General features: G+C 37.0%; 1 protein-coding gene across 1 annotated transcript; it reads left to right on the top strand.

Annotated features, from left to right (window-relative positions):
• The first annotated feature begins 9,551 nt into the window (after positions 1-9,551).
• On the top strand, positions 9,552-13,910 carry LOC308631984 (hexokinase-2-like). The gene has a single exon (XM_081263578.1). It carries the CDS (start codon positions 9,581-9,583, stop codon positions 11,486-11,488), a length of 1,908 nt encoding a protein of 635 aa, XP_081119704.1. The 5' UTR covers positions 9,552-9,580; the 3' UTR covers positions 11,489-13,910.
• The last annotated feature ends 7,397 nt before the right edge of the window (positions 13,911-21,307 follow it).

The following is a 21,307-nucleotide window of genomic DNA, read 5'->3' as shown; positions in this document are numbered from 1 at the left end:
AAACTTGGTCAAGTTAAAGGAGCAATTTAAAGAAAATGAGCACTTGGAGTTTATGATGTTAAGTTTCTTTCACCAAGCTATGGACTGCAGGCTGTCATTGCCAGGAGAGAAATACAGAAAAAGATGTTCTGGTCATTTCTGTGCAGGTTATACTAATTTTAAGCCAAACATGCTTAAGGAAAATACGGCATTTTTGTTTGTTTGTTTGTTTAGTTGGTTGGTTGGTTGGTTGGTTTTGTTCTGAGGATTAAACCCAGGAATGCTTTCCCACTGAGCTACATCCACAGCCTTATTCATTTTTCATTTTGGGACAGGGTCTCTCTAAGTTATTGAAGCTGGCCTCAAACTTGAGATTCTCTTGCCTCAACCTGTCAAGTCACTGGGATTACAGGTGTGTGCCATTGTGCCCAGCTTAAAAAAAATCACTATTTTAAATTATCAAGTGGAAATTCCTGGCAGGTCTTCTCTTCTTGTATTAATGGGACATACCAGCCTTCCTCCCACCAGGATTGCGCAGGAATTCAGCATTTCCCTGGGAAAAGTGGAGGATGCAGTCTGGAGTAAGGTGATCAAAGCAGGAATTTCCCCATGTGGACCTCATCACATGCAGGGTTTCTTCTTGTTTAATAAAATCCATGTCCACTATTGATCTCAACCAATTGGCTGAAGAAGAAAAATGGTCAACATATCATTTATGCAAGGTTGAACTCATTTCATTTTAGTTTCTTTCCATGGAAACTGCCTTTTTCTCTCATCTGGGGTTCAGGTGAATGACCACAATGCCAGGCCAATTATTGATGTTTCATTGCTGTTTCTTTGATTTGTAAAGATTTGAATTGCATCCCAGACACCTCAGATGTGCTCTACTTTCATGGGAGGTAAACATAGATGAATCTTGGGTTCTGAAATCTAATATAAATTAATGAAGCACATGGATATAAATATCAGGAAGTTGAAGATTCTAGTAACTTGCACCATGCATGGTCCATGAACAAATACACATGTGTTTTGTTTTGTTTTGTTTTTATTAAATAGAAACATACCTGCTTTGCAACAGTTTTTGAATACTGCATTAAATAAATAAGTTTCAGGTATAAATATCACATTTGCCCAATTTTTTTTTTAATTTAAATTGCTAGGGAGTAAAAATAATTGGTTATTATCAGCTATAGATAGGGAAGCTGTTTAATTACATGCCTATTCTTATTTCATCTGTTCTCATAGAAGGATTATGGTCATATGATACTTAAAATATCTATTTAATCATTGCACATTCAACAGTTCCAGTTATTTCCCTTCAAATGGCATATTAGTTTTCTTTATCACAGAAATCAAAATATGTGATGAGAACAACACAGTGGAGAAAATATTGATTTTTGACTCATAGTTTCAAAGGAGTCAGCTTTTTACTGGCCCCCCACTCCCTTGCTCTGAGCCTGGTGGAAGGACATGGTGAAGAAAAACTTCTCAGTTCACAGTTGCTGAGAAGCTCCGAGTGAGTGACAGAGAATGAATGGGGGGGTGGGAGCTGAGAGAAATATAAACCTTTCCAGGGCATGCCCCCATCCCAGTGACCTGCTTTCTCCAACTAGGCCCTACCTCCACATGGTACATTCAGCTATCAATAGATTAATCCACTGATGAAGTAAGAACCCTCATGACCCAAACATTGCTTAAAAGCCCCACCTGTGAACCTGGTTTTATTGGAGATCACACTTTAAACACATGAACTTTTGTGGGAGGAGGCATTCTAGATCCAAATCATAACAGATGGGCTATGAGATGGCCAGGCATTCTCATGGTCATCCTCTTAAGTACAATGGTCTTTCCTGTACACTTAGAAGCAGACTATAATGCTGCAAGAGATCTTAACAATGGGTTAAATCAGTATTTCCAGAATACACATGTTATAAAATACTGCCCTGTTGAAAACTGATAGTTTTTTTTTTTAAAAAAAAATAGTATTCTGGATTCAGAAACATTAAAATACACTGGACAGATTTATTTAATTCAGAATTTCACAGCACCTTTATTATGCAGCATACTATTGACTCTCTAAATAATAATAAAAAAAAGAATCCCTATGTGGTGTGAAACCAGGAAAGCAGATAGGTAACTTCTCAGCAAGGTGGGTGAACAAAATAAAATGAGGGGAGTGGGGTTTTACTGAAATTTAATACTTGATATTCAAAGCAGATCAGGGACTCAGTAGGTCAGGTATGATAAAATAAGGAAGAAATCCCCACTGCCAGAGCTGCTGTTACAGCCAGAGGCACCAGCCAGAGCAGTCCCTCCCTGAGCAATGCAGAGGGATAAGGGAATTGAAGGAATCCACATTTTTAAGAGGCCTGAGTCCTGTCTCTGTACAGAGAGTTAGAGATCAAAGACACTGTCCAACTAAAGTAAAAGGAGGCTGCACCATATCCTTGTACTGCAAAGAAGCCCCATCTCTCCTGGATGCACGCAGAAGACAGAGGAGGGAAACATTTTGCAGCCATGGCACAGAGGCCAGCAGCTAAGGCAGTGGATACCTAGCAAACCCAAGTCTGGTGCAAAATACAGGCCTAGTAAACCCACATCGCATGACATAGAGCGTGCCAAAGTGACCAGAAGAAAATGAAACATGGAGAGAGGTTCACAAGGTGGACAACTGCTTGTGAACACCCACTCAGATCTTCACCTAACACTCCAATGCAGCTGCTTGCAGGACTGGCTGGGAAAGACACACCCAGCCAGAAATTCAAAAGGGCAAAGTAAGGAGAGATTGAGTATGCAGACTGAACCCACGACCAGGAAATGTGAGGTCCAAAAGTGGTGGAGTAGACTTAGAATTGGCTCCTCCTCCACACAAGTGGAACCAAGGGGAGTTCCCTGGAGTGGAGTCTTCCAGAATTAAGCAGCAATTGTTGGGCACTGGAGGTGGACTGATTTAAAATCTCCAGACCAATTGACATTCAGCAAAGACCCTGGAGCCTACCAAAGCCTAAACCCCACCTCCAGGAGTTCCACCTATGGGATTACCTCTCTCACTCTAGCAATTCCACCTTGAAGATAGCATAAGCACTACACTCCAGATGACCCTAACTTACTTATCAAAATTGTCGATAAAAGAAGTTGAGATTCTTTTCAACTCCAATGGAAACAATGATTTAACTTTTCATCAAGATTTTTTCCCTTTTTTTTTCCCTCTGTTTAATTGTGACCTTAATAGTTCACAGATATTCATACTTATTTTTTCCTCATTTCTAGCATTTTTGAAGCCAGTTATTTTGCATGTACCAGTTAATTGAAGAATAGGATGATTGATTGGTATATTTCATTTTTGCTTTGTATTCTTTAATTTTTAGTTTTTAACTTTTCATTATATATTCTCTCACTTATCTGTTTGTTTCCTTTGATTCTATTTCGTCTGCTAACAGACAATCCTCATTGTTCTCACTTTCATTCATCCTTTAATTTTTATATTCTCTCTCTTCTCTCCCCTTCTCTCATAATCTTCACATCCTAAATCATCATAATCATCATCATTCTACAGTCAGTCCTTATCCACCATTCATAGTTAGAAGTCCTTTTGCAAACTTACTGCTCTTATTATAGACAATAATTGATCATATCATGTCTGATTGTTGTGACAATTTACAGTGCAGAAATCATAGCAGGAACTATTTGGTTTAATGCTGTATATTGTTTGCATTGGTTATTGTTACTATTTGTCTCCACCTAAACAGGGAGGTACTGGAAACCTTCAAGGACAGTATAAGTCCACATGGTAAAATCACTACAGCCTGAGATTCATAGTGTTAGATGGGTAGACACAAAAACAATATGAAAAAGTAAGGGGAAAAATCACTCAAACAAAGCAAGCTACTTCAATAACAGAATCAAATGACACCACTGTGAAAAAATTTTCAGGGAAGGAGTTTAGAAGGTACATAGTCAAATTGATCTTCAAGATAAAGGATGATGTAAGGCATGAAATCAGAGACAAAATGCAGAAAGTGATAGATCGCTTCAATAAAGAGAGATTCTGAAAAAAAAAGAATCAAGTAGAAATCCTCAAAATGAAAGAATCAATAAAAAAAATAAAATTTCAATGGAAAGCATCAACAACAGACTAGACTACTTGGAAGACAGAGTTTTAGCCAATGAAGACAAAACAGAAACTTGAAAATAAAGTTGATCATGGAAAAATGATGTTAAGAGACCATGAACGGAATGTCCAAAAAATATGGTATCACTTGAAAAAGTTAAATTTAAGATACCATCTCACTCCAGTAAGATTGGCAGCCGCTATGAAGTCAAACAACAACAAATGCTGGCAAGGATGTGGAGAAAAGGGTACACTTGTACATTGCTGGTGGGACTGCAAATTGGTGAGGCCAATTTGGAAAGCAGTTTGGAGATTCCTGGGAAAGCTGGGAATGGAACCACCATTTGACCCTGCTATTGCCCTTCTCGGACTATTCCCTGAAGACCTTAAAAGAGCATGCTACAGGGATACTGCCACATCGATGTTCATAGCAGCACAATTCACAATAGCTACACTGTGGAACCAACCCAGATGCCCTTCAATAGATGAATGGATAAAAAAAATGTGGCATTTATACACCATGGAATATTATGCAGCACTAAAAAAATGACAAAATCATGGAATTTGCAGGGAAATGGATGGCACTAGAGCAGATTATGCTTAGTAAAGCTAGCAAATCCCTAAAAAACAAATACCAAATGTCTTCTTTGATATAATGAGAGCAACTATGAACAGAGTAGGGAGGAAGAGCAGGAAGAAAAGACTAACTTTAAACAGAGACATGAGATGGGAGGGAAAGAGAGAGAAAAGGGAAATTGCATGGAAATGAAGGGAGACCCTCATTGCTATACAAAATTACATATAAGAGGTTGTGAGGGGAATGGGAAAATAAACAAGGAGAGAAATGAATTACAGTAGATGGGGTAGAGAGAGAAGATGTGAGGGAAAGGGAGGGGGGATAGTAGGGGATAGGAAAGGTAGCAGAATACAACAGTTACTAATATATCATTATGTAAAATTGTGGATGTGTAACCAACGTGATTCTGCAATCTGCATTTGGGGTAAAATTGGGAGTTCATAACCCACTTCAATCTAATGTATGAAATATGATATGTCAAGAGCTTTGTAATGTTGTGAACAACCAATAAAAAAAAGAAAAAAAAGATTTGGGATAGATGAAAGCTCAAAGATACAAACCAAAGGAATGCACATCCAATGAAATAATATCAGAAAATTTCCCAAACCTAAAGAATAAAATGGAAAATGGAATATAGGAGGCATATAGAACTAAAAATATACAAAATACACAGACCTATATCACAGCATATTATTATAAAAATAAGTAATAAGGTAGAATTTTAAAGGCTGCCATGGAAAAATGACAAAACACATTTAGAGGGAAATCAATCTGGATCTCAACTGATTTCTCAACCCAGACCCTCAAACTAGTAGGAATAATATATACCAAACTCTGAAAGAAAATGAAGGTCAGCCAAGAATAATATCCCCAGAAAAATTCAGCTTCAGGGTTCATGATGAAATAAAAACCTTCCGTGATATAAAAAAAAGTTGAAATAATTCAGATAGAAAGTTTGCACTACAAAACATATTCAATAAAACATATCATGAACAAGAAATAAAAATTAAAATAGAAAAGCAGCAAAGGGGTGAATGACACTAGAAGAATAGTCAATCAAAGGAGAAACTAATTCAAATTGAAAATCAGAAATAAATCAAAATGACAGGGCATAAAAATCATATCTCAATAATAACAATGAATGTAAATGGCCTGAGCTCATCAATCAAAAGACATCGACTGGCACATTGGATTAAAAAACAAGACCTGACAGCATGCTATCTCCAAAAGTTTTACCTCCTAGGCAAAGACATCCACAGAATGAAGGTAGAAGGATGGGAAAAAAACAAACATTCACATGAATCTGGTAAACAAGCAGGGGTTTCTAGCCTCATATCAGATAAAGTAGACTTCAAGCCAAAGTTAATCAGAAGGGACAAAGAAAAGCATTCCATGATACTTAAGGGAATGATACATCAACAGTACATAACAATCACAGATATTTATGTCCCAAATGATGGAGCATCTAGTTACATCAAACAAACCTTCTAAGTTTCAAGAATCAAATAGACCACAACACAATAATACTGGAGAGAGCCTCCAAGAAAAAACTAAGCAAAAAAGCTATAGAATTAAAAAGTACATTTAATAATTTAGACTTAACAGACAAATGTGTATATATATATATATATATATATATATATATATATATATATAAAACATTTCATCCATCAGTGACTGAATGTGCTTTCTTCAAGCAGCACATGAATCCTTCTTTAAAATGGACCATATCTTAGGCTACAACACAACTCTTAGCAAATACAAAAAAAAAAGTAGAGATAATGCATTCTATCATATCATAATGAAATGAAATTAGAAATCAATGATAAAAATACATGCTATTCTAATACCTGGAGACTAAATAATTCACTATGGAATGACCAACAGGGATGAAATAAAGAAAATACTCAGAGGTGAATGAGAATAGTGACACAATGTATCAAAATCTTTGGAACACTATGGGGGCAGTTCTAAGAAGAAAGTTTAATGCTTGATCTCATGCATAAAAAGAATACAAAATCACCAAATAAATAGTCAAACGTTTCATTTCAAAACCCTATGAAAAAAGTATTTGACAAAAACAGAATAAAGAAAATAATTAAGATCAAAGCTGAAATCAATGAAATTAAAAACAAACAAGAAAAAAAAATCCCCAAATTGACAAAACAAAAAACTGATTCTTTGAAAAAAATAAATAAAATTGATAAACACTTAGCCAAGCTAAAGAAGAGAGAAAACTCAAATTACTAAAATTTGTGATGTAAAAGGAAATATGACAGATACTACTGAAATGCAGATGATAATCAGACATTATTATGGAAATCTATACTCTAATAAAATACAAAATCTTGAAAACATCAACAAATTTCTAGAGACATGTGACCTACCCAAATTGAACCAGGAGGACCTAGATAATTAAGACAGATCAATTTCAAGCAATGAAATTGAAGACAGCATCAAAAGCCCACCAACAAAGAAAAGCCTAGGACCAGATGGATTTTTAGTTGAGTTTTACAAGACCTTCAAAGAAGAACAAACATCAACTTCTCAAATTATTTTATGAAATACAAAAGGAGGGAACCCCTTAAATTCATTCTAGGAAGCAGTATCACACTGATTAAAAAACAATTCTAGACAAATATACATCAAGGAAAGAAAACATGAGGCCAATATCTTTGATGAACATAGATTCAAAGCTTCTGAAAAAAATATGTATGGCAAATCACATACAAAAGCATATTAAAAAGATAGTGTATTGGGGCTGGGGATGTGGCTCAAGCGGTAGCGCGCTCGCCTGGCATGCGTGCGGCCCGGGTTCGATCCTCAGCACCACATACCAACAAAGATGTTGTGTCCGCCGAGAACTAAGAAATAATAAATAAATATTAAAATTCTCTCTCTCTCTCTCTGTCCCCCTCTCTCTCTCACTCTCTCTTTAAAAAAAAAAAAAAAAAAAAAAAAAAAAAAAAAAAAGATAGTGTACCATGATCAAGTAGGGTTCATCATAGGGATGCAAGGTTGGTTCAACATACAGAAATCAATAAACATAATTCATCACATTGATACACTTTAAGTCAAGAATCATATGATTATCTTAATAGAAGCAAAAAAGCATTTGACAAAAACAGAATTTGTTCATGTTCAAAACACTAGAAAAACTAGGAATATTAATGACATATCTCAATATTGTAAAACTATATATGCTAAACTCAAGACTAACTTCATTTTATTTTTTTATTTTTTATTGATTTTATTAAGTACACAACAACAGTGGATTGCATTACACATATAGAGCACAATTTAAGACTAACTTCATTTTAAATGAAACAGGACAGGAATGCCCTCTTTCACCACTTCTATTCAACAGGGTCCTAGAAACTCTAGCCACAACAAATAGACAGAAGAAAGAAATTAAAGGGCTACGAATAGGAAAAGAAGAACTCAAGCTATCCCTATTTGCCAGTGACATGATCTTTTATATAGAAGATGAAAAGCTGCACCAGAAAATGTCTAGAGCTCATAAATGAATTCAACAAAGTGTAAGATATAAAATTAACATTTTAAATCAATTATCTTACTATGCACCAATGATGAATCAGCTGAAAGAGAAAAAAAGAAAAAAATCCCATTTACAATAGACTCAAACAAATATATATATATATATATATATATATATATATATATATATATATATACACATACACATATATATATAAAATTTGGGAATAAATCTAACAAAAGAGGTGAAAGAGTTCTACAATGATAATTACAGAACATTAAAGAAACTGAAGAAGATCTTAGAAGATGGAAAGTTCTCCTGTGTTCTTGGATAGGCAGAATTAATATTTTCAAAATGGCCATACTATCAAAAGTGATGTACAGATTTAATGTAATTTCTATAAAAATTCCAATAACATTCTTCATAAAAATAGAAAAAGCAGTCATGCAATTTATTTGGAAAAACAACAGACCTAGAATAACCAAAGCGATACTTAGCAAGAAGAGTGATGCAGGAGACATCACAATATGCAAAACTAAGTGGATCAAGAACATAAGCATTAGACCAGAGACCCTGGGGATGCTGGAGTAAAAACCTCCATCATGTCAGCTTAGGAACAGACTTCCTCACTAAGACTCCTAAAATTCAAGAAGTAAAATCAAGAATGAATAAATAGAATGGTATCAAAGAAAAGCTTCTTCATAGCAAAGAAAACCATTAAGAACACGAACAGAAAGAGCCTACAGAATGGGAGAAAATCTTTGCCACCCATACCAAAGATAAAGCATTAATCTCCAGGATATATAAAGAACTCAAAAAGCTTAATATCAAAAACAAAAACAAAACAAAACCCCCCAAAAAGAATAAATAAATGGACACAGGAACTTAACAGATACTGCACACAAAAGGAAATACAATTGATCAACTAATACATGAAAAAAATGTTGAACACCTCTAGAAATTAGAGAAATGCAAATTAAAACTGCAGTGAGATTCCATCTCACTCCAGTCAGAATGGAATTATCAAGAATATAAGTAACAATAAATGTTGGCAAGGATGTGGGGGAAAAGGTATGCTCAAACATTGCTGGTGGGACTGCAAATAAGTGCTACCACTCTAAAAACCATTATAGAGATTCCCCAGAAATCTTGGAATGCAACCACCATTTGACCCAGTTATCCCACTCCTCAGTATATACCCAAAGGACTTAAAATCACCATAATATAGTGACACAGCCATATCAATTTTTATAGCAGCTCATTTCACAATAGCTAAGCTATGAAACCAACCTATGTGCCCTTTAACAGCTGAATGTATAAAGAAAATGTAGTACATATACACAATGGAATATTACTCGGCCATAAAAAAGAACGAAATTATGACATCCGCACGGAATTTGACCGAGAGATCGACATGGGCTCGCTGAATCCTGGGAAGCAACTGTTTGAGAAGATGATCAGTGGGATGTACATGGGGGAGCTGGTAAGGCTCATCCTGGTGAAGATGGCCAAGGAAGAGCTGCTGTTCCAGGGGAAGATCAGCCCAGAACTGCTTACCACAGGCAGCTTCGAAACCAAAGATGTCTCAGATATTGAAGACGATAAGGATGGCATCCGGAAGGCCTACCAGGTGCTGGTGCGGCTGGGTCTGAATCCATTGCAGGAGGACTGTGTGGCCACTCACCGGATCTGCCAGATTGTGTCCACACGCTCAGCCAACCTGTGTGCAGCCACCCTGGCTGCTGTGCTGCGGCGTATCAAGGAGAACAAGGGCGAGGATCGGCTGCGCTCCACCATTGGGGTTGATGGCTCTGTCTACAAGAAACACCCTCATTTTGCCAAGCATCTTCACAAGGCTGTACGTCGGCTGGTGCCTGACTGCGACATTCGCTTCCTCCGCTCTGAGGATGGCAGCGGCAAAGGGGCAGCCATGGTGACTGCAGTGGCTTACCGACTGGCTGATCAACAAAGAGCCCGCCAGAATACCCTAGAGCCTCTAAAACTGAGCCATGAGCAGCTGCTGGAGGTCAAGAGGAGGATGAAGCTTGAAATGGAGCGAGGTCTGAGCAAGGAGACGCACTCCATCGCTCCTGTGAAGATGCTGCCCACCTACGTGTGTGCTACCCCTGATGGCACAGAGAAAGGGGACTTCTTGGCCTTGGACCTTGGAGGAACCAATTTCCGGGTCCTGCTGGTGCGTGTGCGAAATGGGAAGCGGCGAGGAGTAGAGATGCACAACAAGATCTACTCCATCCCACAGGAGGTCATGCATGGCACAGGCGAGGAGCTCTTTGACCACATCGTCCAGTGCATCGCTGACTTCCTGGAGTACATGGGCATGAAGGGTGTGTCTCTGCCTCTGGGTTTCACCTTCTCCTTCCCCTGCCAGCAGAACAGCTTGGATGAGAGTATCCTCCTTAAGTGGACCAAAGGCTTTAAGGCATCTGGATGTGAGGGTGAGGACGTGGTCACCCTGCTGAAGGAAGCGATCCACCGGCGAGAGGAGTTTGACCTGGACGTGGTGGCTGTGGTTAATGACACAGTTGGAACTATGATGACGTGTGGCTATGAAGACCCTCACTGCGAGGTTGGCCTCATTGTTGGCACAGGTAGCAACGCCTGCTACATGGAGGAGATGCGCAACGTGGAGCTGGTGGATGGAGAAGAGGGGCGGATGTGCGTCAACATGGAATGGGGGGCCTTCGGGGACAATGGATGCTTGGACGACTTCCGCACGGAATTTGACAAGGCTGTGGATGATCTTTCGCTCAACCCGGGCAAACAGAAGTTTGAGAAGATGATCAGTGGCATGTACTTGGGCGAGATTGTCCGTAACATCCTTATCGATTTCACCAAGCGTGGGCTGCTCTTCCGCGGCCGTATCTCAGAGCGGCTCAAGACAAGGGGAATCTTTGAAACAAAGTTCTTGTCTCAGATTGAGAGCGATTGCTTGGCCCTGCTGCAGGTCCGTGCCATCCTGCACCACTTGGGCCTCGAGAGTACCTGTGACGACAGCATCATCGTCAAGGAGGTGTGCACCGTGGTGGCACGGCGGGCAGCCCAGCTCTGTGGCGCAGGCATGGCTGCTGTTGTGGACAAGATACGGGAAAACCGTGGGCTGGACACCCTCAAAGTGACAGTGGGTGTGGATGGGACCCTCTACAAGCTACATCCTCATTTTGCCAAAGTCATGCATGAGACGGTGAAGGACCTGGCCCCCAAATGTGAGGTGTCCTTCCTGGAGTCAGAGGACGGCAGTGGGAAGGGGGCCGCGCTCATCACTGCCGTGGCCTGTCGCATCCGTGAGGCCGGACAGCGATAGAACCCTGGAATTTGGAAGGGACTTCTCTGCTTCCCCCTCTTCCCTGTTTTAAATTATAAGGAGTCATCCTCTTGTGTCAGAGACACAGTCCCCTCAGCTTTCCCTTGGCAGAGAGGACCCCATCGGATTGAGATTTTTTTTTACATTCACCGTAGAGTTTTGTGCCCAAGTCTTGGCCTTCCTGAGATACAGAAGCCAGGACTGTTCATACTGGTCACAACCATTCCCATTGGTTCTCATACAACTTAAGAAAAAAAATAATGACAATAATCCTTAGCACCTCGCCCCCTCTCCTGGAATTCCACGTCTCTGTACAATCCTAAAGGATGGGGATAGCCTCCCCTTGGGGCTGACGGGGTACTTCTAGTTGGAGAGCATCCCCCTGTAAGGATGTCAATACTGTTTCTCCCGTCAGAGATCCAGGAGGTCTCTGCTAGTCACTCAGCCTGATCCTCCTGCAGGCAGATGTGGGGAGGGAGGAAGCACGGCAGTGGAGGGAGATCCCATGGAAATCCGTGTGGCAGCCCTTTCTCAACCTGCCATTGCCCGGTGGATTCCAGCATTTACTGAAACTGGAATTGAGGAATCCCGCATCTGGGCAATGACACCAAAGCCAGATGCATCCTGCAATATGGATTTGTCGCTGCATCTCCTTGTGGGTGCTTGGATCACTCATGAGCAGTGGACCTTTTGGGGAGGGGGAGCCTTTTGGTTTGTTTTTAAAGATTTACCTGCAAAAGTGGAGACACTGTATTTTCATTTTAATTTATGTTTGAAATTTATTTAGTTCATGAAGTAGGTCTGCTCCTTCATCATGTAACGGTGGATTGTATGTAATGTATTTATATGTTAATTTGTTCTGTATATAGATATGCAGGGTCTCCTTAGACTTATTGGTAGATCAGTACAGTTAAGGACAGAAAGTGAAGACATTGACTAGCTACTAGAAATACCTCATTCGCCTGTGGGAAGAGAAGGAAAGCCTCTCCGGGGTGAGTGAATGGAAAAGCATCCGCTTTCTGGCTCCTCCTGACCCTACAGATTTGGAAATGCCTGGAAGGCAGGGATGGAGACCAAGGCTGAGCCCATGGATTGGAGAAACCACAGCAACTGGCTAATCTGTCAAGAGACTTTCCTGGGGCAATATTCCATGGGATGCTAACCAAAGGAAACCAAAGGAAGCATTTCAAATAGACTCATTGTTTATAGAAATTTTTATTCTTAGGAAAGTCAGTACTATTTTGAAGCTGTCTGGCAAGATAAAGGAAGCCACCAAAATTTTTTTTAAAAATTGTATCTAATCGTCAACATCAAACCAAAACCAAGCAATTAAACAACCAAACAAACAAAACCTCAGGGACAACATTTTTGGTGTATTTTGTGCCTTCTTGGCAAATTTCACCTTGGGTTTGTTTTGTAAATGTTTTATAAGAAATGTTGTCTATGTGCTTCCTTGGGCTGAGCTGGCATTGGTCTGCTGACCCGTATTTGTTTTTTATACACAGTATTTATTTCAAACTGTTGGCAGGGATGGACCGTGGTATCATAGCTGCTTTCCAAGAGTGCAGTTAATTCTGAACCTGAAAGCCCACTCTGCCCTAAAATATGAATCAGCACAGATGTTAAACCTGGATACAACATAACAGAGAGGGAATGGCCTTGTACCACTATTAAGTAGGACACAAGGACAAAAACGGAAAGATGGAGAAGAAATCCACGGCTCGATCACACCCAGTTTTTGCACCTTTTTCAAACTTGTGCTGAGAACAGTGCCCGGTTATCATTTTTGAATAAGATGGAGTAGAAATTAGTAAAAACTGCCCAGCTCCTTCTGGGAAGCACAGAGGAAGGGGGACAGGTCCTTGATTGTTCCATTCTTACTGTGCCTGTCTGATGTTACTCCTCTGCTGCCTCCATCTGCAGTTAGTGATCCAAAATATGGGTGCCTCCAACTGCAATGAAAAACTGAAGGCCAGCTTTAGATTTGTGGGTCCCTAAAGGATGCCTGTGAAATACAAATGAATTTTATTTTTGAATTGTGACTTTGTACATTTTAAAACTTAGGCACTGTCTATGAAATTATACTTTTTTCCCCCCTAAGGTAGAGATGTGTGTATGGCTATTAAAGATGTGTGTTATTGGTTTCCAAACGAGAGCAATGGACCATACACATGGACTGTCTGTGTTCCTGGCATTGGGCTGGCAGCCCCCTCAATGATGCTACTTTGCTTGGCGTAAATACAGTGGATCTCAATCTTCAACTGGGATGCACTGAATATGGATCATCTCAAATCCTTGAGCATGCAGTCTTGTGAAGATGTTGATTGTTGTCACTATGTACAATAGAGAAGTAGTTGAATTAACTATGTGATGTTAACTATTATTAATAAATTTTAACATTTTTCAAAATAAAAAAAAAAAATTAATTGGTTAGGGCTGGGGATGTGGCTCAAGCGGTAGCGCGCTCGCCTGGCATGCGTGCGACCCGGGTTCAATCCTCAGCACCACATACCAACAAAGATGTTGTGTCCGCCAAGAACTAAAAAAAAAATAAATAAATATTAAAAATTCTCTCTCTCTCTCTCTCTCTCTCTCCCCCCCCTCGCACTCTCTCTTTAAAAAAAAAAATTAATTGGTTAAACCCTGAAAAAGAAAGAACCTGTTGACCTAATACCAGGCCTTCCAGGAGAGGTTGCCTCACTAGAGTCTGGATTATCGTCAGAGCTCAAGGGAGCATTCAGCACCATCTTTAGTTCCAATACTCACCAACTGTACATTCTCTTTGTTCAAGTCTAGTTCAAGAGTTTTTAAAATTCTAAACACATTACTAAATAATTTCTTCTAAAATTGAGGGATAAAAGCTTACATGCACAAACTGGTTATTTTCTTATCTGTCTAGATTATTTCCATGAATATTTATCAACAGCTTTAGAGCAATCTGATTCCTCTTCATTGCAGTGGTGCATACCAAATTTTATTTTCACTGAAGGACAAAATCTATAGCATCTCTACTCCCAATCAACGTTGCTCATTTCCAGTATATTGAATATCTTGATTCCCTTTGAAATAGGATTTTTAATTGGCAAGAAATACATCATTTGGCTTAATGGAAACCAATGTGAATATTATTTTTTTTTTGTTTTCATTCATATAGGCCAGTCAATACAGTTCAGACTATTTGAATTTTATGTACAAGTTTTATACATGTTTTACATTGAAGTAATCTCATCAGCAAAATCCAATCCTTATTTTTATTCTCTCTCATTCCCCTCTGTTTAAATGTGATCTCAAACCCCTAGAGCAGTACATGGCATTGGGAGATACAAAAACTCCTGGTGGCAAAAATATACAAATTTGATGTGATAAAAAAGCAGTTTAGGGAAGCATGTGGTGTTAAAATCCCATCCAGCCTCGCTGTCTATTCATGAGGATGGGATATTCGTTTTGTAACAAGTTCTCAAGGGATATACAGAGCATTATTTCTTTACAATAAGAATTTGCTGGGTACAAGTAAGTAAAATACTGCAATGAAGTTTTGGTCCAGAAGTATTTTTTAAATCTAGTGGGAGTATATATTAACAGTCCATTGTTAAGTAACACATTACCAGAAATGCAAAGGATTAAAACAACACACATTTTTTAGCTAAAGTTTCCCTGGGTCAGGAGGAAAACACATGTTTGCTGGACATTCCATTTAGGGTCTCAAAGGGCCCCCTCTACAGTTTCTTGGTAATGTCTTTATCTAGAGGCTTACCTAGAGAAATATCAGATTCTGAGACCACTCAGGGAACTGGCAGAATTTCTTTCTTCACTGACTATAATTCTCTCACTAACCTGTTGCCTAGAGGCCACCCTCTGCTTGATACCATGTGGTCCCTCCCTTCAACATGCAACTCAACACATAGAGTGAGTTAGCCAACAAGATGATGCTATGTCATAACACAGCATGACATTGGAGATGAATTCAAAGATTCTACTGGTTAGAAGCAAAGCAGAGGTTCCATTGACCCTGGAGACAAGATTATACAAAGGCATGAAATCCAACTGGGTTGGAGGTAGAGATTTGGGGTGCACCATATCATTATTTACCCATACAAAATGGGTAACAGAAGGTAGGGTGAATATAGCCTAACAGAAATTTCAATATAGCTTAAATATTATGTATATAATCATCTCTCCTTCAGAAAATTACTATAATTGCTTTTTCTTAATGTAACTTTTTGTACCACCTATGTCAAATTCTCTTCTGAATAAATATCTGAACTCCACCCTACTCCAACTTAATGGAAATGCCTGAGTCCACCTGCATGCATTGTACTTAGACAACTTACATTTTATAAAAATTGCCAGCTATTTGTAATTTTAAATATATTTTACCCCTAATGATTTATCTCAAATTTGGGGTCTCTTTTGAATAACAAAAAAATGTAGCAGTGATAATAATAAGATGAGTGTTTAATGGACATTACCAAACTAATTTAGTCTTCCCAAGACTAAATCTTTAGAAATTTAGGACACCCATCTTTAGCCATGGACTTACTGTATAAAAACTAACCCACTTCAATCTAATGTATGAAATATGATATGTCAAGAGCTTTGTAATGTTGTGAACAACCAATAAAAAAATAAAATTAAAAAATAAAAAAAAAGAAAATATCTCAGAAAAAAAATTAAAAAAAAAATAAAAACTACAGGTTACATTCTCAATCTGGATGTGAAAACTAAGTGCCTTAGAATATTCTGGGGTCAAGACATTTTATAGAATGAGGTGAGGGAAAAAAGCAGCCTAAGAATCCTATGAAGAAATGTCCCTTTAAAAGAAAAACAGCAAAACAGAACATGCTTTTTGTTTTTGCTTCCATATCAAGAGGCCAAACAAGGTTTTTTCCTTTTTATTAAGTCTTGTGATAGAACCTAACAATAAGTTCATAGTTTTGTCAGCTACTGAACTTTTTTTTCCTAACATCAATCTTACAAATGTCTTAAAGAATATTTTTCTCCTTATATGTGAATTCAACTAATACCACATATGATCTTTGACAATTTTCTGAAAAAGCGTCTTTTCACAATATAATGTTATTTGTCTTTTAGAATGTTTTATAGTATTGTAATAACTAAATTTGGAAAAACAAATAGATTTTTTTTCTCAGAAGTTTATATTTTTCTCTTCTCATTGGATTTATGTGATCTTTTCAAGGATGATATTTTTAAATTTCTTTCTTTTACTTTCTAGTTTCCAAAGTTTTCCACTGATAAACTAGAAATAAACCCAAACCTTTCTGAAATAATATTTCCTCATATTAGACTTTCTCTAATTTGATTATGGAAGTACTTTGTGCATGTGGGTTTCACTACACAGAATTTCGCTGTGTTGGGAAAAGAAATATTACATATTCTAAATGTCCAATATAAATTTGTAAATCTAGAGATAGACAAAACTTTGGAAACAAGGGTTAAGGTGTGCAGAGAATAGGTAGAGAGCTCATCAGCTCAGGCCTGGGTTGTCACTGTTCCTGGGTTACATTGAGAGCTGCATTTATTCAGTCACCTGGTTTGGTCTAAGCTGATAAATTAAGGACTATTGGTACAAATATTCAATTATTTGGGGGGATTTTCCCTCATAATTATACACAAAAGAGAAATTATTCACATTCAGTTGGGCAGATTTACCAGTCATCACTAAAATTGGGTTAGGTCCATCTAGTATTTTCTATACCTAGCATATATCTTGTACCTAATATTTTGTGATATTCAGTTTACTCAAAGTATCAGGGGACATGGGTACAATGTTATTGCTACTAGAAAGCAGGCATTGGTTTATGATGTGAGAAAGAAGATACATGAATTTTTTGTAGAAAATTTTCAAAATTATATAATGAAAGATTGTCAAAATAGTTCAAGCTAGCTCTTTGCACTAGCATTAAAGTCATCTCACAGTGATTCATACTGGTGGTCCTTGAAAGTGATAAAATTTCTTAAATATTGAATTAATCTAGTTTTTCTAATTTAAGAACTGATTTATGGGAATAGGATTGTGGACTTTGGTCAAAGTCATCCCTACTTTTCTTCACCAGAGCACCATTTGCGTGGAAAACAAAAGTTAATGATGGCTGCTTTTATTAAACACAGAAATAAGACAAGAAACATTGACAAGGTTTTTGGCTTTGCTCATAAAGAAGCATTATCTTGCTTAAAATGTGTTGCCAACACACAAAAAATTATAATCCTTAGCAGATTAATTATGAATCCTCTCTAATTAAATACCATTTTGCTTTGAGAAATAGAGATCTATGACAGAAAAAAATACATGATATTGCACACTAATTGAAAAAAGAGCTAAAACATGTTTTAGATTAGTGTTAATATTCTAGAACACTCAAGGCTAAAAATATATTTATAAACACATAATAGTGTCAAATATGAGAAGATAATTCATTGTGCAAATATAGAATAGTATCAACTCATAGCAAAAATCCCACATCTCTTATTTCCCTTTGGATATCTGTACATATTTTGATTTCATTGTGATTGCTTTTTTATGTATATAGAAGTTCTAGCAGAAAAGGAAACATATTTTATTCACCTTAATAAAAATTCACCTTAATAATTATCTAATAGTGATTGATATAGAGTCAATTGTAGTTATTTGACACATCTAAATAAATGTATCATATTTGTTGAAGAATATGTAACTGTCTCAAACTCACATAGCCACCAGGTAATGGAATTAGAGTTTGCAGCCTCTGAAACAGAATCCTTTGCAGTTCTGTGTGTGTCATACTCTGCCAACCAGCACATATTTATTCCTGTGTATGATGTTCTTTCTTTTTGGACTATAATCCACCTGATTTCTAAGTTCTCTTTTCATTCTGACAATTTGATTTTAGTATTTATTTGGTTCCCAATTAGATACATATCATCACATGTATTACAATATGATAGGAAATGTTGTACTCTCAGCCCCTGCACGATTTGAAACAAAGTGATAATATACACCATTATGTGAAAGAAACAAAATAATGATAAAAATACTGAATAAATTTCACTACAAATGAATACATTATTAATTTGATAGACAGGATCACATTTTCCCATTTTCTTGAATGGCTTCATTAGTATCACTTGCTGGTCGTGAACTCTCAGATAATGTAAAAACCAAGGATATTGCTTTAACATTTTAAATTAACCAATAATATGAGGTAGTGACTGTGTTTATATCCCTTCCTCTTACAGGATGCTTTGACTTGCACTCAATATACTCTAAAGCTATTTACCAAGAAAATTATATTCTCTAAACATTTCTTCTGTTTCTAAAGTATTGAAATAATTCCACAGTTTCAAAAATCAATTCAATAACTATTTTATAATAGGATTCCATACTATTCAAAACATGCACTATTCATAGGAAAAGAATAGGCATTCGTAAAATAAGTGGCAAAATCGCTTGTGACAAAGGTAGTCATGTGCCTGGCATTCATTCCTTTTGAAAGTACTGCTTTGAGTTTTGTATAAGAGAAAGAGATCAGTCATGCTTGGACAAAATGCAAAATTTCAAAACACACAGAATTTGTATTACTTCTGAGACTTTTTCTTTGAATCATTTATTGATTTATTTCAGGGACACACAAAAAAAAATCTTAAAAAAAACCAGCATGAAGTAGTTATTAACAACTTGGATATAAAGCCAGATGGCCTGGATTCAAGTCTTAATTCTGCCACTATTAACCTGGCTTTGGCCTAGTTATTTAATTTACCCTCAATTCAGTTTCTTTAGATTTAAAATGCAATTAATGATAATACCTATCTCAGAGTTTTACTGTGAGAAATAATGTTAATAATCATGATGGGATTATAAGAGCTCTCGTCATATAGCTTGCAAACCTTAAGTGCTTGATAAAGAAATCTGGTTTATAGTGGCTTTATAAGTTTTCAAACCCATAACAGAAAATAAAAACATTGTACAAAATAGGGAGTGTGATGGACAAATGTCTAGACCAATGGGAGATGACAAAAGTTACCTATATAAAAAGTGAGGCCAAATAAGGAAATGGAGAAAATAACCCATTTCTTCTTGCTATACAGTTATGTCAAAACTGAGTAAGCAAAAGCATTTAACTCTCCACAATATGCATAAACAGTAATGGATGTTTTCAACTTAATTTAAAGCATAAACTTTTCAAATGCTTTAAGATCTATAGGAATCTTTTTAAACAGAAAATAAGCTGTACCATGTTCCAGATGAAATATCAACTAAAATACTGGGGGAAAAAAACTTCCTTTCACAGAAATGATTTGTTCTACAATTTACACCTGAGCTAAAAAAATATAATAATAATGAAACAACTCAGTTTTAGAACACTGAGAAATTAAGTTTGAATTGAAATAGGATAATATTATAACAAAGTACAAAATACCAAGCTTGGACAGTTTGCTACCTGATATAATTACTTTTAAAAGAACACACTAAAGGAACGTCTTGATAAACACAATTTCATATAAAAGACTATAAACACAGACAAGCATTTGTTTAAATGGGGGGTGGGTGGGGCAGTAATACTTAACGGAATTATATCATGGGTCTTACAAGTGAGTTTGGTAGAAAATAGATTAAAGAGGATTAGAAGGTAAATATGAGAAGTCTGAGGGAAAAGCTTTCAGGTTCTGGAAGTAAACGAGAAAGAGGAAGGCTGAAAAAAACATTAAGATACCAACGTTTTATCATGTATAGTGGGGAGATGTTGGGAGAAGTGACACATGTATGTCCCAGAGATGAGAGGCATATACATCCAATTAGGAAGGAATAATTATTAAATTAAAAAATGGTATGTTTAAGACACAAATTTTCAACAAATCTAAATGATGTAAATGTTATTATTTCTAAAAGAACAAATATATCAGAAAGGAAGATTAAACATAGGATTTTTAAAACTGGAAGAAGTTGAAGTATTATCCACTTCAATCTTCAGAAGAATGTGCTGACTTTCAAGTCACAAAACTGGTTAGTAGCAGAGTTAATGTTTGGACTCAATCACCTGATTCACTCGGTCAGTGCTTTTTAAATACCTGCCCAGTCTATCATGACAGAGGGATGAGTTCTGGCTCTCACTCAATTTCCCTGGATAATGTTAATCCCAATAATCCAGTTCAATTAAATTCAATATCACTTTGAATGTGTACCAAATCAATCAAACTAAAAAACCTCTGTATTATATAGTATTAAAAATTTTATCAAAAGTAAGGAAAATCTATGTGCAGCGTTAGTACTATGTTGTTCCACTGTTTATTGTTAAACCAAAAAAAAATTAATAGTTATTGAATTTGCCAAATGAGATTCCCAGAAACTAAGAAAAATATATATGCAGCAGCTGAAAATAATTGCAACTCTTTAATTCGTTATGCATCTATTGAAAAAATATTTATTGAACATGACCATGTGCTAGCAACTGTGCTGGGAACAAAGAATACAATAATCAATACAGACTTGCCTTACCGATGGTATGCTGGTAAATGTTTAATAATCAACTCCTGGGAAAGAGAAATCCCTGCTTTGTAGCACTTGGCCAATTTCCATAGTATAAATATAATGCATATAAATACATCAACATGGCAAATTTCAAGCTAACCAACATGATGTCACAGAATATGAAACTGGAAAAACATAACTATCTGTTGTTTCCAGGATACCTGTGGGCTTCTTCAAGCCTTGTTGAGCTGGATCCACTATACCACTGGGCCATCATGGAAGATCTTCTATTGGGAGAGGCAGATAATTAGGAACACTAAAAACTGCACAATGTATTACATATTGTGGTGTAAGTG

This window comes from Spermophilus citellus (assembly GCF_964194105.1).
Source record: "Spermophilus citellus genome assembly, chromosome: 12".
NCBI lineage: Eukaryota > Metazoa > Chordata > Mammalia > Rodentia > Sciuridae > Spermophilus > Spermophilus citellus.
Note: the sequence above shows the minus strand (reverse complement) of the source record. Positions and strands in the feature narration are given on the sequence as shown.